The sequence below is a fragment of the Cebidichthys violaceus genome, unplaced genomic scaffold, assembly GCF_023349555.1.
Source record: "Cebidichthys violaceus isolate CVI_PGR_0920_01 unplaced genomic scaffold, fCebVio1.0.p SCAF_15, whole genome shotgun sequence".
Lineage (NCBI taxonomy): Eukaryota > Metazoa > Chordata > Actinopteri > Perciformes > Stichaeidae > Cebidichthys > Cebidichthys violaceus.
Window position 1 is genome coordinate 2,894,202 of NW_027176318.1, and position 27,115 is coordinate 2,921,316.

At 41.5% G+C, this 27,115-nt stretch overlaps 1 protein-coding gene across 1 annotated transcript in view; it reads right to left on the reverse strand.

Moving 5' to 3' along the window:
* Positions 1–27,115, reverse strand: part of si:dkey-225n22.4 (collagen alpha-1(XXI) chain) — a 58,760-nt gene that overhangs the window by 20,591 nt on the left and 11,054 nt on the right. The window contains exons 9-20 of the mRNA XM_068709459.1: positions 24,311–24,388; positions 23,647–23,658; positions 23,018–23,107; positions 20,721–20,774; positions 20,561–20,614; positions 20,042–20,095; positions 19,891–19,944; positions 16,993–17,046; positions 15,908–15,961; positions 3,918–3,953; positions 944–988; positions 792–845 (exon numbers count right to left, since the gene is read on the reverse strand). Coding sequence (XP_068565560.1) covers positions 792–845; positions 944–988; positions 3,918–3,953; positions 15,908–15,961; positions 16,993–17,046; positions 19,891–19,944; positions 20,042–20,095; positions 20,561–20,614; positions 20,721–20,774; positions 23,018–23,107; positions 23,647–23,658; positions 24,311–24,388 — 639 coding nt within the window. The remainder of the gene's footprint in view (positions 1–791; positions 846–943; positions 989–3,917; positions 3,954–15,907; positions 15,962–16,992; positions 17,047–19,890; positions 19,945–20,041; positions 20,096–20,560; positions 20,615–20,720; positions 20,775–23,017; positions 23,108–23,646; positions 23,659–24,310; positions 24,389–27,115) is intronic.

Here is a 27,115-nt window from a genome sequence, read left to right on the forward strand (position 1 = left end):
TTAAGGAGGGCCGACTATTGGTCAGAAGGCCCATGTGGGCTGACTATATGGGCCTTTTACTTGGTTTATTTGACAACTGCCGATTGGGACAATAGCTAATAGCCTTTCATTATTCAACATTTGGTTTGACATTTTGGATATTTGTTTCCTGTCTACTCTCAATTTGGAATGCCAAATGACCTGCAGTCCTTGTCATTGCTAACTCTACTATTGGCTGGAAACCTACTACCTCCCCAATCTCTGTTTGTAAGAGAGAGGGTTTAAAGATAAGTTCAACCGGTGCCTGACTTTCACATCTTTGCACACCTGGCCAGTTGCTGTGTTAAGTGGGCATGATTGTCTGTTTCAGAGAGTTAGAAAAAGACATTGATTCATCATTCAGAAAGGGGGTTTCAGACTCTGGTAGATAAAAGCACTTCATTTGGATCATACTGACTTATTTTGCCATCGATTTGTCATGTAACTTAACCATAAAGCTAAAAAACTACATAAACCTACACTGCAAGTTTATTTTGACAGACTGTATGCTCACAACGAGCGGAAAGTGACACTTAGTCCCTAATACGTCCAAAAACTGACACTAGAGGAGTACCTAGAGCGTGGACCACTGACCCAGTGGCGGTATTCTGCAAGCTGGAAGTGAGAATGTGTTGAATTCTCTCGTGCAGCAACACAACATGTGATTCCTGCAGCAATTGTTTTTGCTAAAAACAAATGAGGTTTCAATATTGGGAAACTGAATCATTTCAGCATGATGAAGAAAACCGAAAAAGTGATGACGTTATACTAACCAGTGTCCCGTTTATTCCAGGTAGTCCTCGTGGCCCAGGCAAGCCTCCCTCTCCCTAAAAAAAAGCATTCAAGATAAAGAGAAAACAATAACTGTGGAAAGGGCTTGAAGACACCAATGATTCTGACGAGTCATTTTCAGGTCTCGCTCTACCTGAGGTCCCTTCAGGCCCACTTCGCCAGGAGGTCCCTGGACACCCTGTGGATGACACAGTGATGGGTTTGAAAAGACTACATGATGTCACCTCATGTTTTCAACCCAGTGGATGTATTTTATCTTCATTCTTAATAATTTGGATATAAGCTTTCAGTTGTAACCATGTGCGTTCATGCCTCAATCTATTTACTGATACTGGATCAGTAAATGGAATGCTGGATATAGCCGGCAGAGCCATGTGTCCACTCGCTTGTTCTGGTGCTTTCGACCATATCACGCAGTCTTTATCATCCTGTTTGCTCAGTTGCCTTGGAACTGTAATGTAGATGTTCAAACGTTCCATTATTCTGAGCTCGTTTTCGTCTTTTCATCAATGTGGGCCTTAAAGTTGAGTTTGACAACTTATCAATACAGATTATTAGTTACATAGTGTAGCTCCTGATTCTATGAGTATAGACATAGCATTCTAAGCTGGGGGGGGGGGCTCCTCTGGCTCCACCTATGCAAGCTGAAGAAAATTTGGTTTAAATTGGGAAAAGAAACATTTTAGAAATATTTTAGAGTACTTCTCCTTCCACAGACAATACCAACAGTAAATAGGCAACTGTTTGCTGACACGCATATCGACTGTATAAGGTGGTAAAAATGAAATGTTGTGATTAGAACTTGTTGTACTGCTCCCAAGTGGCCAAAGTAAGTTTTATTATATACTATATATATATATATATATATATATATATATATATATTATATTGTCCAGCCAGCGCAATATGCACGTACTCCATTTCAAGACATGCTTTCGGAGGTTAGACACTTGTGAAACCTGAGGCAGCTGATCGTCTGTAGAAGAAGTTTGGTAGACAGAGACGACACGTGGAAGCATACATTGTGGAGCTGTGTGGCACTAGTTTCTTTTACTTTTTGCTGCAGGATACGTACGTACCTGTGTGCGTCCTTCACATATCTGGAGAACGAAGTTCCCACGGGTGTGTTTTTGTCAAATTCGGTACAGTTTGGAAATGCGACACATTCAATGTTAAAAAACAGAGCGGCGGCGCTCTGCGCAACAGCGGGGGGGCGGGGCTTCAGGGCTTTGCAGACAGTGTCAATCACGTCGACCCCAGCAGGCCTTTACAGGCTGCGGCTCATCGACTGCGGACCACTTTTGCAGCTGGATGCTGGATGTGCTAACATTACAACTGATCTCATTCCCTGGATCAAACCAGCTTCTAGAGGACACTGCAAGCAGCACTCAATCTGCGCACACGTCGCTACACTAGTAATATTATAATGTTTGCTCAGATATTTTCAGCTTTGCTCATCATCCTTTGTTCGAGGATACTTCTGTGACTGCATACATGTAAAGCATTGTTTGTGTCTACATTTGTGCGACAATCAAACAAGCTGAATGAACAAGAAGACAGTTTAATGCAGCCTCTGTTACAAGGATGTAGTATAGTAAAACTATTTACAATCATAAAACCTGCATTTACAGTTTTTTGGTTTCCAGCGTTCCATGTAAACATCAGCTTGATTAAGAAGGGAGGGTTTGGTTTGGGATGCAGTGTGGAGTTGCTCTGCACGCAATGCTGTCTGCTACTGTGGACATACAGGGGTCTGCGAGTGTTCACATGCACACGTGAACACATGTTAACATGGGTGTTCACTGCATTTTGTACAGTTTGTGTGTGACCTACATCCAGACACACTGGGTGTCTGGACATTAGTACTCAAGGCTGTGTAATTAGAAGAGACAGGAGAAACAGGCCCGTGTGTATGTAGTTGTGTTGTGCATGTGTGTGTGTGTGTGTGTGTGTGTGTGTGTGTGTGTGTGTGTGTGTGTGTGTGTGTGTGTGTGTGTGTGTGTGTGTGTGTGTGTGCTTTACACACTGCCTCCTATAAAGAGTGAGTATGTGGTTGTGGGGTGTGACTCTGATGAGATCTGACCCTTGCAGACATAAAAGACGTAAAAGTGTTTTTCTTTTAATTTTCATGTAGGGAACATAAACATCCAACAGTTAAAATTGACTTTGACATTTGAAATGGTTGTGCAGCCCCTTCAATAGGACATGGCCTTCAACAGTTATGGTGAATGTGTTTTTTAACAAACATCAAAGGATATTCAGATACATATTTGTTTTTTCTATGGAAAAAAGGTCAAAGATTATTTTCAATCAGGTTTAGTTGTTGTTGTTTTTTTGCTGGATATTGTTTGAGGGACATGCATTGGCATCTCCTTTTGTAGAACCAATAGCATTGCATCTGGAGAGCCAATAGCAATGGCCCCCCTCTCTGAAAAGACCTGATGATTGGCCAAGGTCTCCTGTCACTGGCTAGATTTTTTTAAAGCCTGAAAACAGAGTTCAGAAAAGGTGCAGAGGTCTAGTTTTCTCTCAGACCAGTTGAATTACAATATGCTGAAAGGTCATTATGGAATTGTTGCCCAATGATGCCAAAAATTCAACTACCCACTCCAGCTTTAAAGGAGCCTGACTGCTCATCGGTCGTGTGCAGACACAAAGGCTCAGCACAGTTTTGTCCATTCCGTGTCCTAGTGTGTGCACTTGTGCATTTCCAGTGTGTGTATTTGCAGTGTGTTTGTGTGTGTGTGTGGGTGGGCAGTGAGTTTACTAGCACACGCAACAATGTGGAAAAGCGCCAATGAATCTGAGCTCTCATGTTTGTCCTTTATGGGAGCATTTAAAAACCAGCAGCTTGTTATATGTACAGAATGCTGAGTTAACAGGAATTATGTTTCGTAAGCTGTCTCTGCATTCAGCAGCAGCTGTAACACTGAGCACTTTGTGAATTATGCTCTAATAACCGGTATTAATACATTTTTCTCTGACTTGTAATTGCTGCTTCACTATCAACGAACTGAACCCTTCAACAGTTGACAGGCATCACATGTATACATTTTAGAATCACTCACTTCATGCAGCGTTCTGTAGTGAAAACGGTATCAACTCACCGGGGCGCCTTGATCTCCGGCAGCACCAGTGACTCCCTTCACTCCCTGAAGACACAACAGACATGTCAGTATGTTTCACCTGACGAGTGGTTTTGTGATGTCTTGTACTCTTAAGTCTCGTAGAGTAGAGAATAAGATTAAAAGAAGAAACAATATGGTTCACCTACATGTACTCATATCGCGTTGTAAAGAAAATGCAAATAATTGATTCTATCCTGTGAAGCCCACACACATGCATTCATTATTTAGATTTATATCACCTTGTATCATATCTATGCCAGCATTACTTCTATGTACACTCTGCACTACATACTTACCTGAACTGCCTACTGTAACATGTCCATACCTATATATTTTAGTCCATTTATTACACACTTTTCATGCTGTATATGTCTCAGCATATTAATATATATATATATATATATATATATATATATATATATATATATATATATCACTATACATATAAACATTACTCTGCAATGTATTGCTTTCTGCACTACTGGTTAAATGCTTAACTGCATTCTGTTGTCGTTTCAATAAAAACTTTCACAATAAAGTTGTCCTTTGTATTGCTAAAAGCAGAGTACACTATGCAAGCCTGTACCTGTGGAGTGGGATTGCAGTGGTTGAGATTCATGCACATTAACGTCCTACTTGTGCTTGTCTGTAAAACGTCCCTCTTGTATCAAGTCACACACAGGGGAAGTGGTTAATCCGTGCTACTTGGGAATCGTTTGAATATGGCGTGTCGGGAGTTTTATCAGTGGCAGTGACACTGACGCACAAACACCAGGCAAATTCTGCGGTGTGGAGATCTTGCAAGGCGAGCTTGTTAAATCAAAAAATGAACAGCAGCGAAACAAACACATTTTGAGCCACAACACAGCACTCAAATAAAGTTTTAAGCGTCCTCAACACACCAAAACCCACTTGTCGGTTTCCCTCTCAAACCACTCTATGCTGTTTGAATGTAGTGGGACTCAAGCTGTATGTGAACATGTTCTAGTGTGTACCGTGCTAACACACCGCCGCTGGCAATGAACATGTGAAACGAGCTGTAAAATATATTTTGGTATTTGCAAGCCATTCATTTGTTAAATCACATGCATATATCAAACTTGGTGTTGTAGCGTCCCAACATACACACACCACTTCTCCCTTTCTCTGGCTTTTGTGGCATCAAAAAAAATTGTCATAAGAACCATGTTTAGTTGACAACATTGTTCAGCCATCAATTAAAGAAGGGGTCGGTAACACTGGTGGAACCAGCAAGAGTAGCGCCAGATTTTGAAATGGTCCAAACCAAAAACCCAGTCCAGTGTGCCAACTCTTGTCAACTGGCAGCGCTAGCTCCAAAAGTGGCTAAATCTAGTGAGAATTTTGTCAAGTCAGCAACACTGACTGTTGTGAATTGGAGCTTCTAATGAGGACCAAGACACGTCTGGTTTGAACGGACCATTTTACCGTCTGAAACTGCAGTATTAGAAAAGTGAACATTCGACATGTGGCTTTCTACGTATAAATCATTATCTAGGTTAGTGTCAAAAAGCACATATGCTACAAAACGGCTCTTCAAAGTAAAAGCACTTCCTGTTTTATGCTTTTCACACTATACAGCTTAACATTATATTATACAATCAAACAATTCACAACACTGACAGCCCGTCTATTCAGGCCTCCCTCCAAAGGTGTTCCCCCTAAATTATCAGAATGAACGTAAACAATGAAGATGGCTGTTGTTACACAGCTCTCAAGCTAGCAGCTTGTGGAAGACTCCATTGATGCGCAATGAGTGCGGAGCACAGGTAGACAGGTAGGCCATTCAATAGTTACAGGCTTATTACAGTCATACCGGATTTTCTTTTTTTTGTAAGCATTTGATTTATTGATTGCTGTAGGGAACGAAAGACAATTTCAACCTTAGCTTCACACTAGGTAATGATCACACGTCCCAGTGGACAAAGGCCAATTAGTTTTTCTTTTATCAGTAAATCCCGAGAAAAACAGTAACAAGGTGTTACTCTTCTACTGCTACGACTTTGTCTGTGGCCTAACCCCCGAGCCACTGGTTCCTTCTGAAGGCATACGTCTTTTATAAATGGATCGTAAATATATATATATACTTTTACTAAAGAAAAAGATTAATAATTGTATAAATGTAGTTTTTAGCAAATGTTACTTCAATAGGAAAAAAAATTTGCATTTGTTGGGGACTATTTTGTCCCCAACAAATGCACATTTGGTGGGTTACTACTCATTTTTGGTCTTCAGAGAATATCTGTGGCAGCAGGATGGTTTATGTGGGAAAGAGTTCAAATAAATGACAGTGTGGCTCATTAGCACTGAGGAAGAATATATATCAGGCTTTAGATACAAACATTAGGCTTGTTAGTAGGATACATTATTGCTGTTTAAGACAACACATGGGATTTGTTGACGATAAGAAAAATATAGAATATAATCAGACTCATCCTTAACAGAGCTAAACCCTAATATCCACACTTCAATCCCGGTCTGGGGCCTTTGTTACATGCCGTACTCCATGTCCACACTTTTGGTGCTTGAACAGTCAAAGATAGATGTCAAAGATATCTTTCAAAAAAATCATCAAGAAAATCTTATTATTAAACTAAATCTCTAACAGTGATGGGCAGCAATGATGAGTGTAATGTGGCTGCACCTCTTACTGAACACCTCAATCTGTGGCTTTGTAAAAAAATAAAGTACAGTGATGTAAATGGTGTGCTATTAGACCCAGAAAACATGATGACCATCAGATCTTCAAAATGTCAATTGAATATATAAATATGTATGTATATTCATATATGAAACTCTGCATGTCCCACACAGCAGTAGGTTTCTGCTGAGGGAGCGTCATGACGGAGAGAGCCTTGTGTTCCTGAGTGAGACTGAACATGGATTGTCACACCCTCTAACACGGCAACCTATAATCTATAATAATGTCTGTTAATTGGTTCATCGAAAACAAAACCCTGTGAGGTGATTGCAGTCACCTGGCTCTTGCCGTTTACCCCTTCAGACCAGCTCTCGTTGAACCTGGTCTTCCTCTTAACCTGGATTTGATCTATGGTCTAACTATAGTCCTGGTTCAGGTCTCTGCAGGGCTTTAAGTATACGTCACCATGAGGATCAAGGCAGTTTTTCTCTCTGCAGACACAGACGTTACCAGAGCCACCAACATACATTTTAAGTGCAGAGCTCTGCATGTTGGCAGTGAGGAAACAACTGAATTAACTCTCCACTGTGTCTGTTTTCGTTTGAAGTGTCTCGCCGCACTACGCACATGAACCCATAAGAGCAACAGACCTCATAATTACACAGCCAAGACGCCCACCACGGCCCAATAAATGACAAGATGACATACATTTCTGGACGACTAGAACAAGAGAAAATAGACAAGTGCACAGAGACCAGACTAACCTGTGAGCAGACTATGCTGCTACTTCACCACCATGCCACATACTGTTAAAGGCTGAAGAGACTGTGACTGCTAGACTCTCTCTCAGATTAACTACACTTGAATGAATCCCGGTTGGGGATCTAAAAGAAAGGTCAATAAAAGATATAAGACAGTTAGCAGAACAATACATATAACAAAAGTCCATGTCTGACAAGATCCTTTTAAAGACGGGATCAAACTAAACAGCGTCTACTGCTCAGTTGCTGCCTCAAGTGAGGGACTTTGTGTTTCAGAGGCTCGTTCACCAGTGAGAGTTAGAAGAAGAAGAAGAAGAAGAGATCGATCGGCCAACTTGTCAGCGTTAGCAGAAATGAAGCAGACAGAAAGGAAACGAGAAGACAGAGACAGAAATGATCCAGTCGATGTAGTTTGGGCATCTGACAAGAATACATCCTGAGGCATGTTTATCGGCCGTGTCAAGTATCTCAAACCTTGTGTGCAACCAGCGATATACCATCATACTTAAAAACACAAACTTAAAGGGTTGGTTCGCTCAAGGGTGTCAAATTACTACTTTCCACCAAAGAACAAGTCCCTCTGTTGAAAGCGTGTCCTAGTACTAGTAGTAGTCTCCGACTGAAATTAATATTAAAAGCTTAAAATTTCAGCAGGCTTTATAGACCATATATTTGTCACCCCTATACTAATATAGCACCAACCCATAACAGAAAATAGAGGGGGAAAAAAAAGAAGACTGGCAGCCAGGCTGATTAATTCTAACCTCAAATGATGTCACCACCACAGACAGCATGTCTGTGCACTCTGTCATTATAAATAGCACATCCTGTGTGTTTGTTTAGGGGCGGGGGTTCGGTACATGTCGAGGAATGTTCCATATTGGCCTCACTTTTACATGAGTAAAACAGCACCTCCAATATCTCCATCATTAATCACCTCATTAAATAGTGATGAGTGACGGCGCAGTTATTGCATGTTGTCAGTTTAATGGATTCTCAAAATGGATATTTGGGGGGGGGATCCAAGTTTCTTAAAGTAAATGCCTGTTTATTTTGGTCATATACAATGTGAGGTGACTGACAGTTAAGAGCTCTTTAAGAGCACTTTTAAGTCAAAGTGAAGTCGCCGTCAGTTCTGTAGTCAAAAAATTATGTCAACGTGATTTTTAGATGTATCATTATTTCTTTATCATTAAAAGAAAGAAAAAAAAAGTTATTTGGGGAACCATCACATATGCATCTCTTCATCTTAGCTGCCTGAGGTGCATGTCCCCGTCTTTGCTAAATGGACGGCAGCTGGCAGGCTGAGCCCCAGGAGGAGAATGAGAGACAAAGTCTACCAACTGGTGTTGGAGCCAGCGGTAGTGTGTAGAGTCAGGACCATATCAGCAACTAAGCAGGCCCAAGTGAAATGTGCAGGTATGTTTACATCCTGTTTAATGTTAATGTGCTGCAGCTGAGCAGCTAATTGGCTGTCTAGCCTGCAAACTAACGTTAGCGGTGCACTTTTCCTCTGTGCTTGTTTGGTCGCTAATTCAACAAACTAAGGTGCAGGACAAGATGTGTGTGTTAATAGATAAGAAGGAGACGTATGTAGAGAAGTCAATGCGGCTTGTTTTTTTTCAAAATGGTTTTGGATGTTTATTCAGTTACTTCTTCCATTCCATCCGAGCTTCTTGTGGAAAACACATTCACCTCAACTGACTAAACTCAACCTCCCACTTTGCATCTTGATTTATAAGAATATTTTGTACAAATACAAATGCAAAACAAAAAAACACATGAATGCAACAAACATCCTCAAGGCGCAAATGTTATGTATACAAAGAACTCACAGCCAGATTTCCCTAGTTTCAAATTATTCCTATGGTGAGAGGTTTTGTTTGCAGAAGAAATAACGTCTGTGGTTTCATTTTATAATTTATATAGTTTCATAGTAATATCAAGGCTTGCTTTGTTGCAACAATGATGATCACAATAATGAAAACATGTAAAGCAAAGTTGGCAAATGCCCATTTAGAAAGTTTGGAAACAGAAAGCGCTCTACAATGTAACTGCTCTTTTTGTATTCATAAATTGTAGTTATTAAAGATGATCAAATGCACAATCAACCATTCTCCCCTCCACTGTTTGTGTAGCGCCTTGTCAGACAAACGGTGCTGAAATAAAGCTTCTAATACAAACCTTTGAACATTTCATGTTAATGTCTGTCTGCCAAGATGCCAGACATTTTGATACAAAAATGTATTATTATTCCAGTCAATCTGTACTATAATTTGCAACAGCTGAATACCAAACAATATTTTAAATATTGCTCTTATTCTGAGAGTCAAACGGACAGATTTTAAGTCTAAAAGGTTCAAAAGAAACACATATTGACCCAGAGCGCTGTGCTTCCAAAGAAATATGTTTTACCCGAACAATTCTCTCATCTGTTGCATAAATGACCATTCAATGTATTAATGTGTTTACCACATCGGTATTACGTCTTCAACCTAGTTACTGGGTTGAAGACACATCTATACTTGTGTTGAATAGCTGATGAGGTGTGATAGCCTGCAGGCGGGAGAAGCTGTAACTTGCATATGTATTTAGGAGGTCTCTGAACTTACTACAAAATTACAAGCACAGGGGTTCAAAATAAACCTAGTAGCATCCCCCTCTGATTTGAAAAAAATTCCCATTTGAAGACAAAAACACCTTATCAAATGTCTTCTTACAGGTAACAGTTACACTACTGGTAATTATAGGGAAGGAATGCGTGATATGTAGTAATTTTTATCTCTCTGCGACGTGGAAACCTCATGTGAAAATCCATAAATTTGGATGTAGGAAACTCAGTGCGTGATAATAAGAGACCGACACCAACCACAAAGATGATCATTTTTAACTTGTTTGACTTGAGTGTGAAACATCAAATCCAACAGTGAAATTGAAAGTTGATGTTGAAGAAAGAGAGCAGTTTTACGTGTGTGGGAGTGTGTGATTAAAGAGCACGCTCACAGCCTTAAGGCTTATAGAGTATATCTAAGCTTAGGGCTCATTAACATTCAATGGAGCTGTCATGGATGGGTGGACAGAAATTATTTACGGTCAATGGAGACTGCATCCTCAGGCGGAGACCACATTGTGAGCTAATTTGGTTCTGAGCAGATAACATCTGGATCTTTTTTTTTTTTTTGTCACTACTTTACTGTGATTGGGTGTTCTCTCCCTGTCAGTTCTATGGTATAACTGGCTTAATGCTGCATGGTGGTCTAAATGCTGTTTTGAAGAATCATCCTCCATGTGGTAGTTGTAGAAACAGTCAACCATATCAGAGCACGGTATCGGAGCACGGTAGATAAAGCACTTCTTGGGCGTGCTCATATGACCACTTGTTGTCAGGTGACCTAAGTGTGAAGCTTCAGCCATGCGACAACAAGTCGTCCGTCGTCAAGTCGTGTGCAGCTGCAATCCATGAGAAAGACCATGATGGTACATGAAGTTGAAGCTTAAGACCTGATTGTACAAGCACAGTCTATACTGAGAGCCGTCAAAGAAATCCTGTCCATCCCTGGGCCAGATCTCCACCAGTCAACAGAGAACCACCTGACAAACACTCGCATTCACCAACACAGCCGTGGGAGTCGTTGATCGGAGCTACATGTTCAGCATGTTGCTCTTTGATCGAGCCGAGTGACGATGAGCTTCTGCCTAAAATACTCCAAATGTGACTTCAGAAAGACTTGACCACTCAGCTCAACTGCTTTCTTATGTTGGAGCTGAATTGAAACCTTGTTAGACCTGTGTTTGTTAAACGCACCACATAAGTACACCACAGGTGAGCTCACCTGTGGTGTACTTATGTGGTGCGTTTATATTCACACTTCTCCAAAAATAAATGTCCGTGTCAGTCTTCAACAAATATTAGAGAAAAGCTAACATGTGCACCCCAAAATACTTCATGTTTGCTTCAGTGATTCATAACTGGCCAGATGGGTCAAAGAAGGCATGAGCAGGCTGTTCTTGTTCAGTTTACTGTGGTTTTCCCTCCTTTTTTTTCTGTGATCACCTGTGTTGCATTAGTCTCGTCAGCGTTGCTCTTCAATCAGTGTTCAGGCTGCCCTTGTGTCTGCCCACCTGTGTCTTGTTGTCTGATTAGTTTCTTGTGTATTTATGTGTCTTGTGTCTTTTGCCTGCTGTTTGTCGGTTCGTCTGCTATGTTCCTGTTTGTGTCCCTCGTGCACTTGTCTTATTTACCTGATCCTCTTTCGTTTGTCATTTTGCCAGTTTCTGGTCCTTGGATTTTCAGTTAATCACTTTTGGACTCACCTGGCATGAACGTTTTGTTTGGGATGTTAATTTAATTAAATCGCTGTAAATAACCCTTCTGCTCCCTGTATTTGTCCTCATTTGGGCCCATCCCAGCTGTTTTCTGTTCGGTTACAATGACTGTAATCTGTGAGAAAATGTTTCCCTCTAAACGTAATTGAGTATGCAGCTCAATTCTATGGGGATGTAATTTTTAGGAGACAGGGACGGTAATGAAGACGGACCCACGGAGAATTATCACGAGCTTTACAGTTCCCCTTCAGCTCTACAGATTTTTTTCAGCGCGCTGTTTGGGTTTTTACGGCCTACAACTTTATTGTTTTGGTTCACTCTCATCTCATCAGTACAGGCAGCTGTTTTCAGTGATATAGACTCTGATGAAGCTGAGGAGACAGACTAACACTAACCACCAAGCAGCAAACGGAGAAAGTTGGGAGATTAGCTGGTGAACATGGTGGAGTATTTAGCAGCTAAAGAGCCAGATGTTTTTTCTTATAATAAACAGGACTTTGGACATGGACACACACACGGACACACACACACGGACACACACACACACACACACACACACACACACACACACACACACACCTGAGAGCCTCCTGTAGTTCCCCCACAGTAACTCTCTCAAAGGGTCATACATGTGCTTCTAGTCGCTGTCCAAGCTTAACCAGCAGAGAGACGGACAGGATCTGCTTGTGGACTAGCAGCCCTACGCTCCACCGTCTCCTCTGTGTCCCTGACCTTTCCACATGTACACACACACCTCCTACAGACATGCCAACAGTCATTTTCAATTATACTGGGAGGGAGAGCTCTACCCGCCATGAATTTAAGCAGGAAGTAATATGTTCATTTAGAGCAACAATAGGTAAGGGTGTGAGATAGTGTTAGATAGTCTGCCCATCAGACTATCTAACATATACACGACATTCACACACCCCAGGAACAGCAGCCTACGGGAGCGGTGTCTTGCCCAAAGACGCATGTACATGGATTAGAGGAGCCGGGGATCAAACCACCGATCCTCTGACTGAAGGACGACCTGCTCACTGAGCCACAGTCACCCCATGTCAGGTAGTTGTGTTATTGTAAGGAGAAAAAAAAAAAACAAGTCAAAGATAAAGAGCGAACATTCTGCAGACATGTTCGAACTGAAGCTTTGTAGATTAGTTGGTTTTAAAAAGACAACATTGTATGAACGCCATTTGGTTTTCCCCAAAATGTATTTAGACAACGCCGAGTAAATCTTAGGAAGAGTGGTTGAATGGGTAAACGCGGCACACACTGGTCACAACGGTTATCTGCCCGTTTCCCAGACCCAGTTAGCCCCCCCCCCCCCCCCACACACACACACTCCCACCCCATCCACACATGGACACCAGCTGTGAGCTGTTCCAGCTCCCTGAGTACCACCACCCTCCAGTTGGTGTAGAGCAGATATGTGGGAGGAGGACGTTTATTTTGATAACCGAAACAGTCCAAATTACTGAGCCGGCTGGCTGCGAGTCAAACTGGTGGAACACTCAAAGGACTTCAGAGAAAACTCTAAATAGCATTGCACACTTGTAGCTGGTGGGCATGCTCACATGCTTGCAGATGTGTGCATGCGCTCTTTCATGTAGCCACTTGCTCTTTTCCAGTTACATCAAGCACACGTCCCATACACAATATGAATGAGGCGTGTGCTCCTGCACTGGTGTAAATTGAATTAACTGACAGAGGTGGAGAGTTTTTTCCGAGTTATTGTTTGACTTGATTTTAGTAAGTTTGGGCAGTAAAAGACTAATTGAAAAATTAGATCCAAAAACCACATTTTGGAGGTGGTTTGAAATGCTATTCCAGTCAGATTTCTACAGATGCCTGTCAGTGTATATGCTACCAATGCTCAAGTTTAGATTTCAAAGTGTGGAAGTGCTGAGCAGAGTCCGCGCTGCTAGCAGTGCGCTATGGAAAACGGTAAAGGAGACAAACTGTCGTGGTCAGACGCTGAAATAAATTGTCTGCTGGCACTTTCACTCTTTTCCTTTCTGCTGTTTCCCCCCCAACGTCGCAACGTATTCCAGCCTCCACGACAGCAAGAGGGGGCAATGCCTCCACGTTGGAAAGCTGCGTCATCAGTCTATAATATATCATTACCATGGCAACGCATCCGATATGTTGGTGATATCTATTGTAATGTTCAGAAATTTCTCAAACAGAGAGGAAGAAGGCCATAGTGGAGAAGAAGGCCACTGAGGAGAAGAAGCAGCAGCCCCCCCTTTCGCACTCTTTGTTTCATCAGCAAGCAGGGCAGGAGTCAGCAGGTCCAGGTCAAAATCAAAAGTATTTAATATTGTTAACAGAAGCCAAAACAATCACAAACCAAATTACACTATCGATAGTAAAATATTTCAAGAAATATGAGACCCCGTTCATACCACAGGACAGATTGATGTATCTGCCCCATGGTACGAAGGAAGTCTGATTCTCTCAGGGGACAAACAGCTCCTTTGCCCCCCCAGAGTTACATTCCTCAACCTATCGATCAGCTCCACGATTGGCTGAAGTCCAATGGGCTCCTCCTTGGATCCTGACCCATTGTCCCGGGCAGACACCTCTGTGAACTACCCACTTCCCCCGCAGATTTACACCTCCTGGCATTCCTCAAACCCCCATCACAGACTCAATATACATTCAATGACCACACTCCTTGGTTTAACACTTCCCAAGTAACCACACTGTGACACATAATATCCAGCACTAGGAATGCTTTAAAACTTAAAATTCCTCAGACTATACAGAAAAATCCAGTTTGATCACTTGTAAGTAGTCTTTCTATCTATCTTTTAAAGATCTGATTTGAGGAATGAATCTGATTTGCCTGCAGTCTGAACGCAGCGTTTGTCCATTTGATAATCTCTTTGTTGACATGGGAAAAGATGTGACAGAGATTGTTTGTGTCCCTTTCACCCAGGAAGCTACTCACTTTTCCTTTGTGGTACCAGTGTTAAAAAGAGGAGGTAAAGTTTATACTAAGCCAGTTAATACAGCAAGAGCTTCACTCAATTGAGTCAATCAAATTGTTGCAGACAGTATGCCGAAGGGAACAACAGCGTCACAGAGATGTGAGACAGATGTCAGCATCACACAACTGACATGCTACTTTCTGTTTCCTATGGTTTAGCGGCAACATCCATCAATTTCATGTTAAGAAATGAAGTCAACATCGAAGTGCTAAAAACTGCAGTTCTTCAAATGGCCACTTGAGGCAGGCTCCAAAAGCGAGTCAATCTCCATAAACCCCATGTTAAAATGCCCAAAACATGTTTTCAGCCTGGTACAAAAATGATAATGGTAGTTGGTTTTGGTCTCTATAGCTAATTTTCCCCTTAATGACAACGGGTCAGATAAGTCTCAGTGTTAATGAATGCACACAAATGTATTTTGTTATTTATATACAAATGTTTCTCTCCACAAAACAAAATTCTGTGCACACAAAAATATTGCAATCCAAATATAAAAAATATATGTATATTTCTGATACACAAAGAAACATTTTTTATTTTTTTAAAATATACAAGAAATCCACAAATATTTGTATTTAAAATTATATTTGGATGCAGCCTCTGCCATCAGTATATGAATGTATGTGTGAATGTTGACATGTATTGTACATGTCAACATTCTTTCACACTTTGAGTGGTTGGAAGACTAGAAAGGCGCTATATAAATGCAAGTCCATTTATATAGTTTATGTCCATATTTTACAGTCTATGGTCTAACTACCAATGTAGCCAAACACACCTTGATGGATGAACTTACAGCTGTGAGTCAGCTACCTACGCTATGAACATGATTAAATCCAAGAACCGTTCCAGGCTCACCAATGAGCACCTAAACGTGTATGAGAATGGCCCGAACTTCACTCAAGCCAAGATTCAAACTACAGGCTATGGAAGCCCGTTTCCGCCATTAAAAAAAAAAAAGCAATGGGAGGCATAAAATTATTTCTATCTCTGTTTTCCAACTCTGTTATAACCAAAACTCCAGTGTGAGACCTCACAAAATGCTCTTTTGGCTGAAAATCCCTGCTGCCAGGTGTCAACATCTGGGGGAAGGTTTTCCCCAAACAGCCTGTAGCAGCATACAGTATTATTCCCTAAGGTTTTGGAATTAAATGTTTAACTATCAATGAGTGTAATGTCTGCATTTCCACACATGTTGTCTCTACAGTAGGAACAGTCTGCACTGACCTTTGGTCCTGGTGACCCAATCAGTCCAGCGGTGCCTGGTAGTCCTGGCTCCCCCTGGTTGGACGATAAACACTCTGAGAGGAAAGCTGGAGCAGCGGCAGTCAAATTCAACACTATTACTGTACTCATCTATGTAAACAAAGGAGAAGCTCAGATAACAACACACACACAGAAGGAGAGCGACTTCATTCTCAGCTGAGGTGGACATTACTGATATCTTTCCACAGCAAATGGTTGTTTGCTGCTAAATTAATTTTCAGAATGTTAATTACTAGGGGTGTAACGATACACGTATTCGTATTGAACCATTCGGTACGGGGCTCACATTGTTGTCTTTACTAGCAGCTGTTGTTCAGTTAAAGTCTGCATTATTACGGAGGAAGCAGCTGTTAATGGAGCGATTAGTGAGCAGCGTGTCCAGCGGAGGCATCAGACCTACGAAGCAGACGTCTGAAGTCACGGTTAGCGACTTTAGGGAGGACGGACACAAAACGGAGGACTTTCCTTTTCTTATTAATGTTTATTTTGTTCTGTACAACTATGTACAACAAGTTAACACACATAAACTATAAAGGAACAAAACATGGATTGCTCTCCAGTAGGACAGAGACTTCAGCAGAGCTACGAGTGAGAACTTTCTGTTCTCACTCGTAGCTCTGCGACACCGAGGAAACAAGTGTTTCCTCAACCTCGAAACAAGTGTTGACCACATTTATGGATCATAATCTAGTAAAGTTTTATGTGTAAGTGTTGATTTTAATGTACATATGAGGCGAGAGAGAGAGAGAGACCCGCAGTGCTGTAACTAAGTCTGAAAAATAAAACTTCTAAAACTTTCCAGGAAATGTGTCTGTTTGAGTTTATAGAGGAAGATTTTAGAGAAGATCTTAAGTATCAAACACGACCTTTCATTATTAAAGACTACTTGAGAGTCTCACCATCGAGGATTTGGCATTTCTGTTTTTTTGCTGTACCGAAACGTACCAAACGGTGGCACCACTGTATCGTATTGAACCGAACCAAGAATTTTGTGAACCATTACACCCCTACTAATTACAGAATATTTAAATAGAGCTGGATCTTACCGTTGGTCCAGATTCTCCTGGAGGTCCTTGCTCACCTTGCTCACCAGCAAGACCCTGTATAAAAAGAAATTTGATGACATTTTCAACTGATATCCAATATATTCATTTTTTTTAATCTAATGAGTCGTCATTGTTGTTTTGGATTCTTTAATTCATCAGGGGTCTCATTTACTGTTGCATATACACAAAAGGGGCCAAAAGTTGTGATCTATAAAAATGAACTTGATGAAAGATTGTGCGCAACTTTATGGAAACTTTAACACATACGTTTTCACATTATGGAGACGGAGGAAATTGCTGACGTACGTTGAGGTGAATTGAAGCCAGAATGTAGAAAGTGTTATTGGCTCACACATTTAATTTGACTTCATATCACTGGCTACTGATAGATCCACTTCATCACAAACATTCAAACCAGCAGTTTTCTGTGGGCTTGTGCTAGTGAGCCCTAACGGAACGCAGAGAGCGGACTGCATGCTGCTAATACTGTGCAGCTCACGCTGTTGAAATTATCATCATGGGTTGTAGAAATCTAAGATAACACCAAATAGCATTAAACAATTGCAGAAGTGTCAGAAGTTTTCAATATATGTATAATATCGTCTTATACTGCTCATATATCACCATGTATGATTTTAGTTTTTTGTGTGTAAAATCGCTGTCTCCACTGCGATAGCCAGTGGCAGCTCTCACACAATCATTACACTCCATGTCCTCATTATCAAGCCTAATCATAATGCAGGTCAAGTTCACCCTCAACTTCAATTGGTTAATGAATTGGGTCACCTATCAAACTTCCATTTTCAAATGAAATCCTAGGGAGGGGCATACCCTAATTGTGGTGATTAATGTGGCAACTTGTGAAGCAATCACTCTGATTGCTGTAAACATATAAATGCTGCATGATGGCACAGGCACTGCTAAAGGACTAAGTGTATGTATTGATCATTGACCATGTGGGCGCACAGAGCGCGAGATATGAGGCGGTTACACATGTGGACAATTCCAAGTTGATTTGCAACATATAAAAGGAAATTAAGTTTTAGCAGGTGTTTTTATAAATGGATAAAAGGTTTCATGATTCTGAATGTTATTTGGCATATGCACATGTCTTAATTTGTATGCATACAAACATTTTGTGTGAATCCTACGCACTGTTTTACAAATGAGACCTCAGGACACAAAAACTCACCGCAAACCCAAAATAGTATCCATGTTAGAATCAATCTGAGCTGGCACATCCACTGTGGTATTGCTTTAAATTAAATGCAAATCTTATTATTAATATATAATGAAATCATCATATGAGATGAAAATGAAACTACTGCATTATACTTTTTTGTTATAAGAGAAAATCTGATCTATCACTCATTATGTTACTCAGTTGAAGCGACACAGGAAATGCTTTTTAACCTTTTGGACCCTAGACCGATTTTTAGACCCACTCCAGGACCACTTGGTAGACCAGGTGTGATGCCAGAAAACAGGAATATAAAGCACTTCATCACTGGAACAAGATGATCATAATGAATGCTCTGTATGTCTGTGTTAAAATCACCCTGTTGATTGGACCAGTAGTTCAAGGCAAAAATAGTGTGACAAAAAAAGTAAATTCTCCCTATGTCCCTGTGAGTAGTGCCCCTGATAACGGGGCACATTAGGTGTGATAGCCAGAACTGGTTCATTTCCACTTTTACATACTGCACATGCATATATTGTATATTAATGAATCCATGAAGATATACTAAATATGCACAATATTTGACAAGGGTTCTTATCCAGGAAGCTTTACAATGCTACCCCAAATTCATGAGTAAGACAAAACCATCGCCAGATCTATCAAAAACAGACAACTCACAGCCACTGGGTTGTGTATGTTGGAGTAAGAGTCTTCAACCAAGGCCTATGATTGTGCTGACACACGTTTTTATGATTCTGTTAGGTAGCCCGGCCAACTGGGGCTGGCCAGAGACGTCTGCTCCCTCAAACCAAAGCTGTGTGTTGCAAAAATCTAGTAGGCTACAGTAAAAAAGTGTTGATGTATTATTCTGGTTAGCACTGAGTCAATATTTGCTCAGTTTCTGTCTTAACCATTATTGTATTACAACCTCTTGAACCCTAACCCTATTTTTAGGCCTCTGCTCGAAAATTGCATACCCATACTAAAAAGAGTATATCTCTGCAACTACAAGGTGTATTTGAATAATTTGTGTGTTATAATAAAGGGAACACTTGTGAGATTTGTTCAGATGTGTAAATATCAGTATATATGTTACTGGTTAAGAGTAAATGAAGATGGTACACAACACAAATTGAATGTTTTCAGGTTCGCCTAAAAAAAAAAAAGCACTTCCAGGATTATTTCTTTGGAATGATGTAGCTGAAGGTTTAAACCTCTCCCAAATCATAGCACAGTATGTGAACAGTCTCTTTGCAAAGTTTGACTTTGATAAAGTGAAGCACAATAAAATTAGAGAGATTTTAGTACAGATAGTTCAGACGAGGTCTCCAAATTGGTCATTTTGGCACAATGTGTGCCATTTTAATTGTCTCACGTACCAAACTATATATTTCACTTGTATATCACTAATGGTGTTCAAAACAGCAGTGTTGGCTCTATTTGAAGGCCAGAACCCTCTCTGAGTCTCTGTTTACTCGATTTTTTTCAGATTTCAGCCCTCCCCCTCTACACAGAGCCCTGTCTCAGCGACCCATTGGTCGATTTCAGTGATTGACACCTCTTTTGACGCGTTAGAGACAATAGAATTGAGCTATACACACGTGGAAATGATTGACAGCACTGTTAGCCAATCAGAATCAGCAAAGTGCCGTTCTGTGACGCGTACTGGCTGTGAGTCACGAAAATTCCATCCCATTTAAGAGGTTTGGGAGTCTCACCTTGGGTCCTGGGGTTCCTGGTTCTCCTGATAAGCCTAGTTCCCCTCGGTCTCCCTGGGCAGTATCAGCAGAATCAGGTATTATCAGTTCTGGCAGCAGATTAGGAAAGCCACAACACTGATACGATGCAACTGCTTCTTTAAAGATTTACCTTGATGCCTTTTAGACCAGGCTCCCCTCTTAGTCCTGCTGGGCCACCTTCACCCTGCCCAACCAAGGCAAGAAAGGAGGTAAGAGCATGCAATCAAAGTCTGGAACTAATTCAATACAATGAATAAATGCTATCAAACATTTTAAAAGGCCATTGTAAAATCCATAGAGTATTTTCTCCATAACCTCTCCATTATCAAAGGCGAAAAAAAGTTTGATGACCACATGCAAGTGGTGTTTTATGGAGATGTTGTTATACCTGAGAGATATATGGGATTTGCAGCCCACAGATACATATTATGGGTGCAATGGATCATAAAACTCAACCCATGCCCAGATTTTTTTGCCACTAATACCAATTGCCGATTGATGACGGCCAATAAAGATTGTTTTTGTTTTGTTTTGTTTTAATAAAAGACATTTAACTGAGTGTCGGCATAGCTAGACAAATTGATGGATAATGCGTTTTAAAGAAAGTATATGGCGATTTGAAGCTGTTGTAATGCAATTTATTTTTTACCTTCATCCCTGGTAATCCATGAGGGCCAGATTCCCCAGGTTTCCCATCATTACCCTGGTGACAGTTAGAACATAAGCTGATTGTATCATGTGCATACAACTTGTATCCTGAAGACTGTTGACAGCAGTATGACATGAAAAAAAGAGTGATAAGCACTTACAGGCTTACTATCAGGTCCTGGTGGTCCATCCCTCCCTTTCTTCCCTCGAAAACCCTGAGACCGAAATTACAAAGGCTTTAATACATTAATATTATTTTAGGCTGGCAATGTTGATATGTCAGTCTCTCCAACATCATGTTCCAGATAAAAATGATCTTAACAACTATTGGATGCCTTGCTATGATGGTATACCATATTAACTTTCGGGATTCCCCTCGGCATGTCCTTTTAGTGCTGGCTCGGCCAGGCACAGCCCAAATAAATTACATGGAGCTGCCGCCCTGTAGGCCCTCCCCTCTATGGGATAGGCATTGGGGCAAGGTGATTGTGAGCCAGACACCAGGCAAAAGCAGGGTCCTAGGCGTGCTGACCCCTGGAATCACAGACTGCCTCTAGGGTCATGGAACGTTCCCCTCACCTCTCTGGAGGGGAAGGAACTGAAGCTGGTGTGGGAGGTGGAGCAGTATCATCTAGATGTAATTAGGCTCACCTCCACGAATAGCACTAGCTCTAGAACCAAACTCCTGGAGAGAGGCAAAACTCTTGCCTTCTTGGGAGGTGCCCAGGACGAGAGGCACTTGGCGGTTGAGGGGATACTTGCATGCCACCGCTTAAGCGCAGCTGTGTTGGAGATTTTTCCCCAGGGAATCATACTATTCAACTGTGAGTCGCTGAGAAGAACTCTTACTATTGTTTGTGCTTATGCAATGAAACAGCAGCTGGGAATACCCAGCCTTCTTGGAGTCTCTGGGTGGCGCCATTGGGTCTCTATAGTCCTGTTGGGGGACTTCAATGCTTGCGTGGGTAACAATGGAGAAACTAACCTGGAGTGGGATTATTGGGACTGCCTGCCTAATCTGAACCCAAGTGGAGCTTTGTTGTTGGACGTTGGTGCTAGTCATTGCTTGGCCAAAGCAAATACCATGTTCGTGCATAGGGCGGTTCTTAAGTGTACTTGGTACCATAACACCCTAGGCCAGGGGTGTCAAACTCATTTTCACTCTGGGCCACATCAGCATCATGGTTGCCCTCAAAGGGCCGGTTGTAACTGTAAGACTGTATACCTGTAACTACTCCCTAACATATTGTTAAATAACTCTCTCTGCATTTGATTGTGTATTCAAGTGTAAAAATATTGTACATGCATTTATATAAATGTAAAAATATATTTAAGCACATTTCTGTTATTATAACATAAATCCTTTTAATTTGGGGTTAAGAAACCCACATTACTCTATCAAAGATCAAACGTTTAAAGAAAGTAACAAAGACAAATATCAAACTCAAGTTATTACATTAACTTTGTTCAAAGCTATTTTTGTCACCTCTCTGCATCACTAATGTCCTCCCCGTCGTCGTCCCATTCATGCAGCTACATCCAAGAGCTCCTCACTGACGGTCAGGTCTGCCTTCAGCCTCTTATAAACACTGATAGATGTATGATGTATCCGTGTTCTCTGTGCTTTCATCAGCAGCTAATGAAAAAGACAAGTAACTGCTCGTCTCTTCAGCTAGCTGTGTTGTCAGATTGTCTGCTAGTTCCTGAACTCGGTCTGCGATGGTGTTTCTTCACAAACTGACATTTGTAAAAGTCTGTATCTGGTCGGAGCTCACCTGCTCACATACCTTTAATCATGCACTGGGCTGTAACTGTTGTAAATATATTCTGCTGCAATTGCAGTCTGCCTTTTAATTCTTGGACAATTTAATTTTTTTCTTGGAGGCTAAATTTAGCTCCGTGTTTGGTGTCAAAATGCCGACGTAAATTGTTTTCCTTCATCACGACACTGCACAGAAGACAGACCGTTTTTTCTCCTTGAAGCACAAACATGTATTCGCTTTGTCATCTTTCATAACATTTTCTTCCCTCTGCATACATTTTTCTCTTCTTGGACATTTTGGGAGTATTTGTCGATCATTTTCAACTCAATCACTTGTTGGAAAACCACTTTACGGGCTGTTACCTCTCCTGTCCATCTGTTGTGATAGTTTCAATGTCGGGACACAAAAACATTCTATCTCATAATTTTGACCATGGGGATCTTTTTTATTTTCAAGTCTAACTTTAAATTTTTTTTCCCCCAAAAAAAAAAACTGGCGGATTCGTGGGCCACATAAAATGACGCCGCGGGCCGGATTAGCGTAATAATAGCTGGGGTTGTATCAGTACAGTTCGTTACATCATAGTTAGGAGATTGGGTGCTGTGTTACAACCACTAGAAGGGAAAGATTCAAGTCATATATCAAATGTCCTCTGAGTCTTATAGGATGAGGCGATGTGTGCATGCGTGTGTTACCATGGGACCTGGCAGGCCACGCTGCCCTTGTGGTCCAACTACACAGTTGCAGTCTTCTTCCTCCACTGTGGGTGTTCGATTCAGAGGACACTAAGGAAACACAAACACACAAAATGTCTGCAATACAAAACATACTCAAAGCTTCCACATTAGGTAGATACAACATCATGACCACATCAACAGAGTGACTTATGAAAGTTGCTAGTAATTTCCACGATGCAGAATCTAGTCAGGTGTGATATCATTACCTTTGCTTCGATGGCGTATTAGGGCCAAGAAAAAGCTACTAAAAATAGCGTTGTTTTTTTGCCAAGCAACAAAATTGCTTCACTTGGCAAGGTTGGATCAACCTCATCACATGGTACCATTAAACACTTTGGTAACGTGAGACGCAGAGTTCAAAATATATTATATTAGTATTTATTTATGTTAATTAAAGAACACATTAATCTTCAGAAAAAATCCAGGTTTTTTTCTCGTAAAATTAGAGTTAAATATTATGCCCCTCCTCCTGCTCCGAATTATTTAGTTTTTTTTACCTACAATGTCACTAATTTGCACAACATCAGTAAAAACTTCCAGGCAGTACCTCTAAAGTGTGTAAAGAACAGGATCAAAACTCAACTTACCCTTTCATCATCCTGTGTAGCATGAGAGAGAGGACAAAAGAAAAAAATAATGGTTCATTATCATCATTGTGGCCTTTTACACGCAGCAGTATACAGAAGTACATAATGTGACCTTTGATACTATCACATTCTCACTCCCAACTCCTCAATTACTGACTCTTGATCAATGGCCCTATGATGCTCTAGGTACCCCTCTAGAGTCAATTTTGGACGTGGCAGGGACAACATGTCAGTTTTCAGTCATTATATGCATAGTGTCTTTTCAAAATAAACTTCCATCTTCACAGGAAGTTAGGTTAAGGCAAAAAAAACAAACTCACATGACTAGTGGGTGACAAACGACCCATGAAAGTCACGTGACTATAGACTCATGTGACTAATGACTGACGTAATAGAAATGTGAATGTTTACTTTCAGTTTGGCGAGGGACAACAACAGCAGTCTCCTGTATGAAAGTCCTATGTTTGTTTGACCACATGCTATCACTCCCACCTTCCCAGTGTGGACTATCTTGCTTGGCCGTCTAATAATGATGCAGGTGGGTTTATATTGGAGTTAGCCCAGCGTGTTGCACACAGATGCTGAAAGGTGACTCCATATGTTGGTATTTGATGAGTTTGGAGCATGAGGGTGTTGTAGATACAGGAGACAGTGGAGATCTTACCACAGAGTAAATCTCACAAGCTGTTTCTCTATCACTCTGATGAGGATCACAATACAGACGCAGCTTCTGAATCTCCACCTGAATAAAAAGACAATGAAAAATGTAATTGTGGAAAGGAAAATTGGAAATGTTGTTTGGGTAAAACGTAATAGATTATTAATGAAATTACTAAGTGTATGAGCCAAGACCCACACAAGTAGAAAAACTAAGACGCTGAAAAATAAAATGATGAGCTAAGATAAATAAAAGAGTAAAATTAATCAAGTTTTCATTAATTTATTACTCCTGTATTAGCTTCTCTTCATTAAGAATATAATTTAAAATCCTTCTCCTCACTTACAAAGGAGAAGGCACCATCATATCCGGCACCATCATATCTTAAAGAGCTTATAGTACCATATTACCCCACTAGAGAGCTGCACTCCCTCAATGCAGGGTTACTTGTGGTTCCTAGAGTCTTAAAAAGTAGGATGGGAGCCAGAGCCTTCAGTTATCAAGCTCCTCTTCTGTGGAACCAGCTTCCAGTTTGGTCCGGGACGCAGACACACTCACCACATTAAAGCGTTGACTTCAGACTTTCCTTTTTGATGACGCTGATAGTTAGGGCTGGTTCAGGTTTATAGTTAGGGCTGGTTCAGGTTTATAGTTAGGGCTGGCTCAGGTTTATAGTTAGGGCTGGTTCAGGTTTATAGTTAGGGCTGGCTCAGGTTTATAGTTAGGGCTGGTTCAGGTTTATAGTTAGGGCTGACTCAGGGTTATAATTAGGACTGGCTCAAGGTTATAGTTAGAGCTGGTTCAGTGAAAGGAAAAAGAAGACTGGCTGCCCTTAGGCAGCCAGGATGCACGGGCTCATAGACTTTGTTTTAAACACACTTCTCAAACATGGGTTTGCATTAGTTATTTTGGCAGGTGTCCCTGCAAGTCTCCCAATGGAGGTGTCCCAGCTATCATCCAAGAAGGTAAGTAAGTTTATGATAGTATGATTTTTTTAGTGTGTGTTTTTAAAAAAAAAAAACAGGTATGGGAGGGTCCTGGAACAGTAGATAGGGGAAAGAATACACCTCTAAGTGCTGGTAAGAGGTACAAATAAATATATAAATAAAATAAGTGCCAACAAACCACAAAAAACTCATAACCTACGAGGATGTATTTCCCAACCCAAGACCACTCCATTACCCACACCAGACTCCACTAGTTCTAATTCGTAAAGTTAGATTTATACACTCCAGATCCCCCTATTTTATGTTTAGTTGTAACATCCAAGAGTGAAGTACTCTGTTGGCAGTAGCTGGAGTCCAATGAACAAGATCTTTTGGATTCACCCGGAACTGATCCTGTACAATCCCCTTCAGGGTTCTGAAGTTGCCCTCCAAAAAGAGGTTAACTTCCCCCAAAAGAATCTTATACTTTGGTTCAAGTCGTGGGGAAAACTGAATCACGGGAACCACAATCTCTGCTTTTGGGAAGACCGTTTTGGCCCGCGACAACAATTGCTGGAACTGCTTTTTTATCGTTGCAAACTGGTTCTCCCTCAGGCAGTTGTTCAGACCCACCGAGAGGACGACTTTGTGGGCTGTGTGGCAGGGGTCCAGCTTCCCTAGGATCTCTTTTATGTGATGTATTTGAGCCCCAGGGAAGCTGTCTATTTGTACTGAGGGATATTGATACTCTGAGATCCGAGACAGGTTTGAGTCTCCCACCACCACCACCGGTTGTTTGATATCCAAACACCACTGCACTCTTTTTTGGTATGTGGTGCTCGCCCCTCAGGGGGGTAAACTTCCCAACTGGGGGGAGTCTCTTCTCCCAAGATGAATTCCCTCTCCTCCTCCACCAGTAGTTGGGATTCTGGGAATATCACTGCCACATTCGTGTGTGGAGCCTCGCCTTCTCCAAGACCCGGTAAGTCGTCATTCTCGCATTCCCCAGTCTCATTCAGATCTGAGCTATCTGACATGTTGAGCTGGAAATTGGGTCGGAAGCCTAGGTTGCTGTCCAGGATACTGGAGAGCGTGGCTTGATGGATGTCCGCTAAGCAAACCTGAGGGCTTCCTCCCAACTCCAACTCAGGGTTGACCCGGATGGACTCCCCTCCCATAGAGGTAAGTACAGAGTCTGCGCTAGCTCTGGGGGAGGCCACCTTTAGATAGCTGTCCCGATTAGGATTAATTTCAGGACCAAGATTGGAATTGGGGTCCGAAGTGGGGTTGGGGTTAGGTATGGGGCCTAGGTGGGGGTTAGGTTCGAGGAGGGGGTGAGGGAGATGGTTGGGGTTAGGGCCTGGATTTGGGTTGGGGTTAGGCTGAAGGAGGGGGGGAGGGAGATGGTTGGGGTTAGGGCCTGGATTTGGGTTGGGGTTAAACTGGAGGAGGGGGGGAGGGTGATGGTTGGGGTTAGGTGAAGGGGAAAAACAAGGAAACTCTGGCTGTCTTTTAGGCAGCCAGAAAGCACGGGCTCACAAACTTGTCTCAACAACACTTGTTGTTCTCAAAAGAAGGGGGTTTGTATTACCTATTTTGTAGATGTCCAAGTGGAAGCGTCCCAACCATCATCAGAGGAGGTAAGTTCATAATATTGGATTTTTGTGTGTGTTTTTTTTAAAAACAGGTATGCGAGGGTCCTGGAAAAGTATATATGGAAAGGAAACCACCTCTAAGTGCTATGAGGGTGCAGAAAAAATAAATAAATAAGGTAAGTGCATCAAACCAAAATAAGATGAAATATCTACGAGGATGTGTTTCCAGAAACAGGACCACTCATTACCCACACAGGGATCCGCTGGCTCTAGTTGGTTTGATTGAGGCC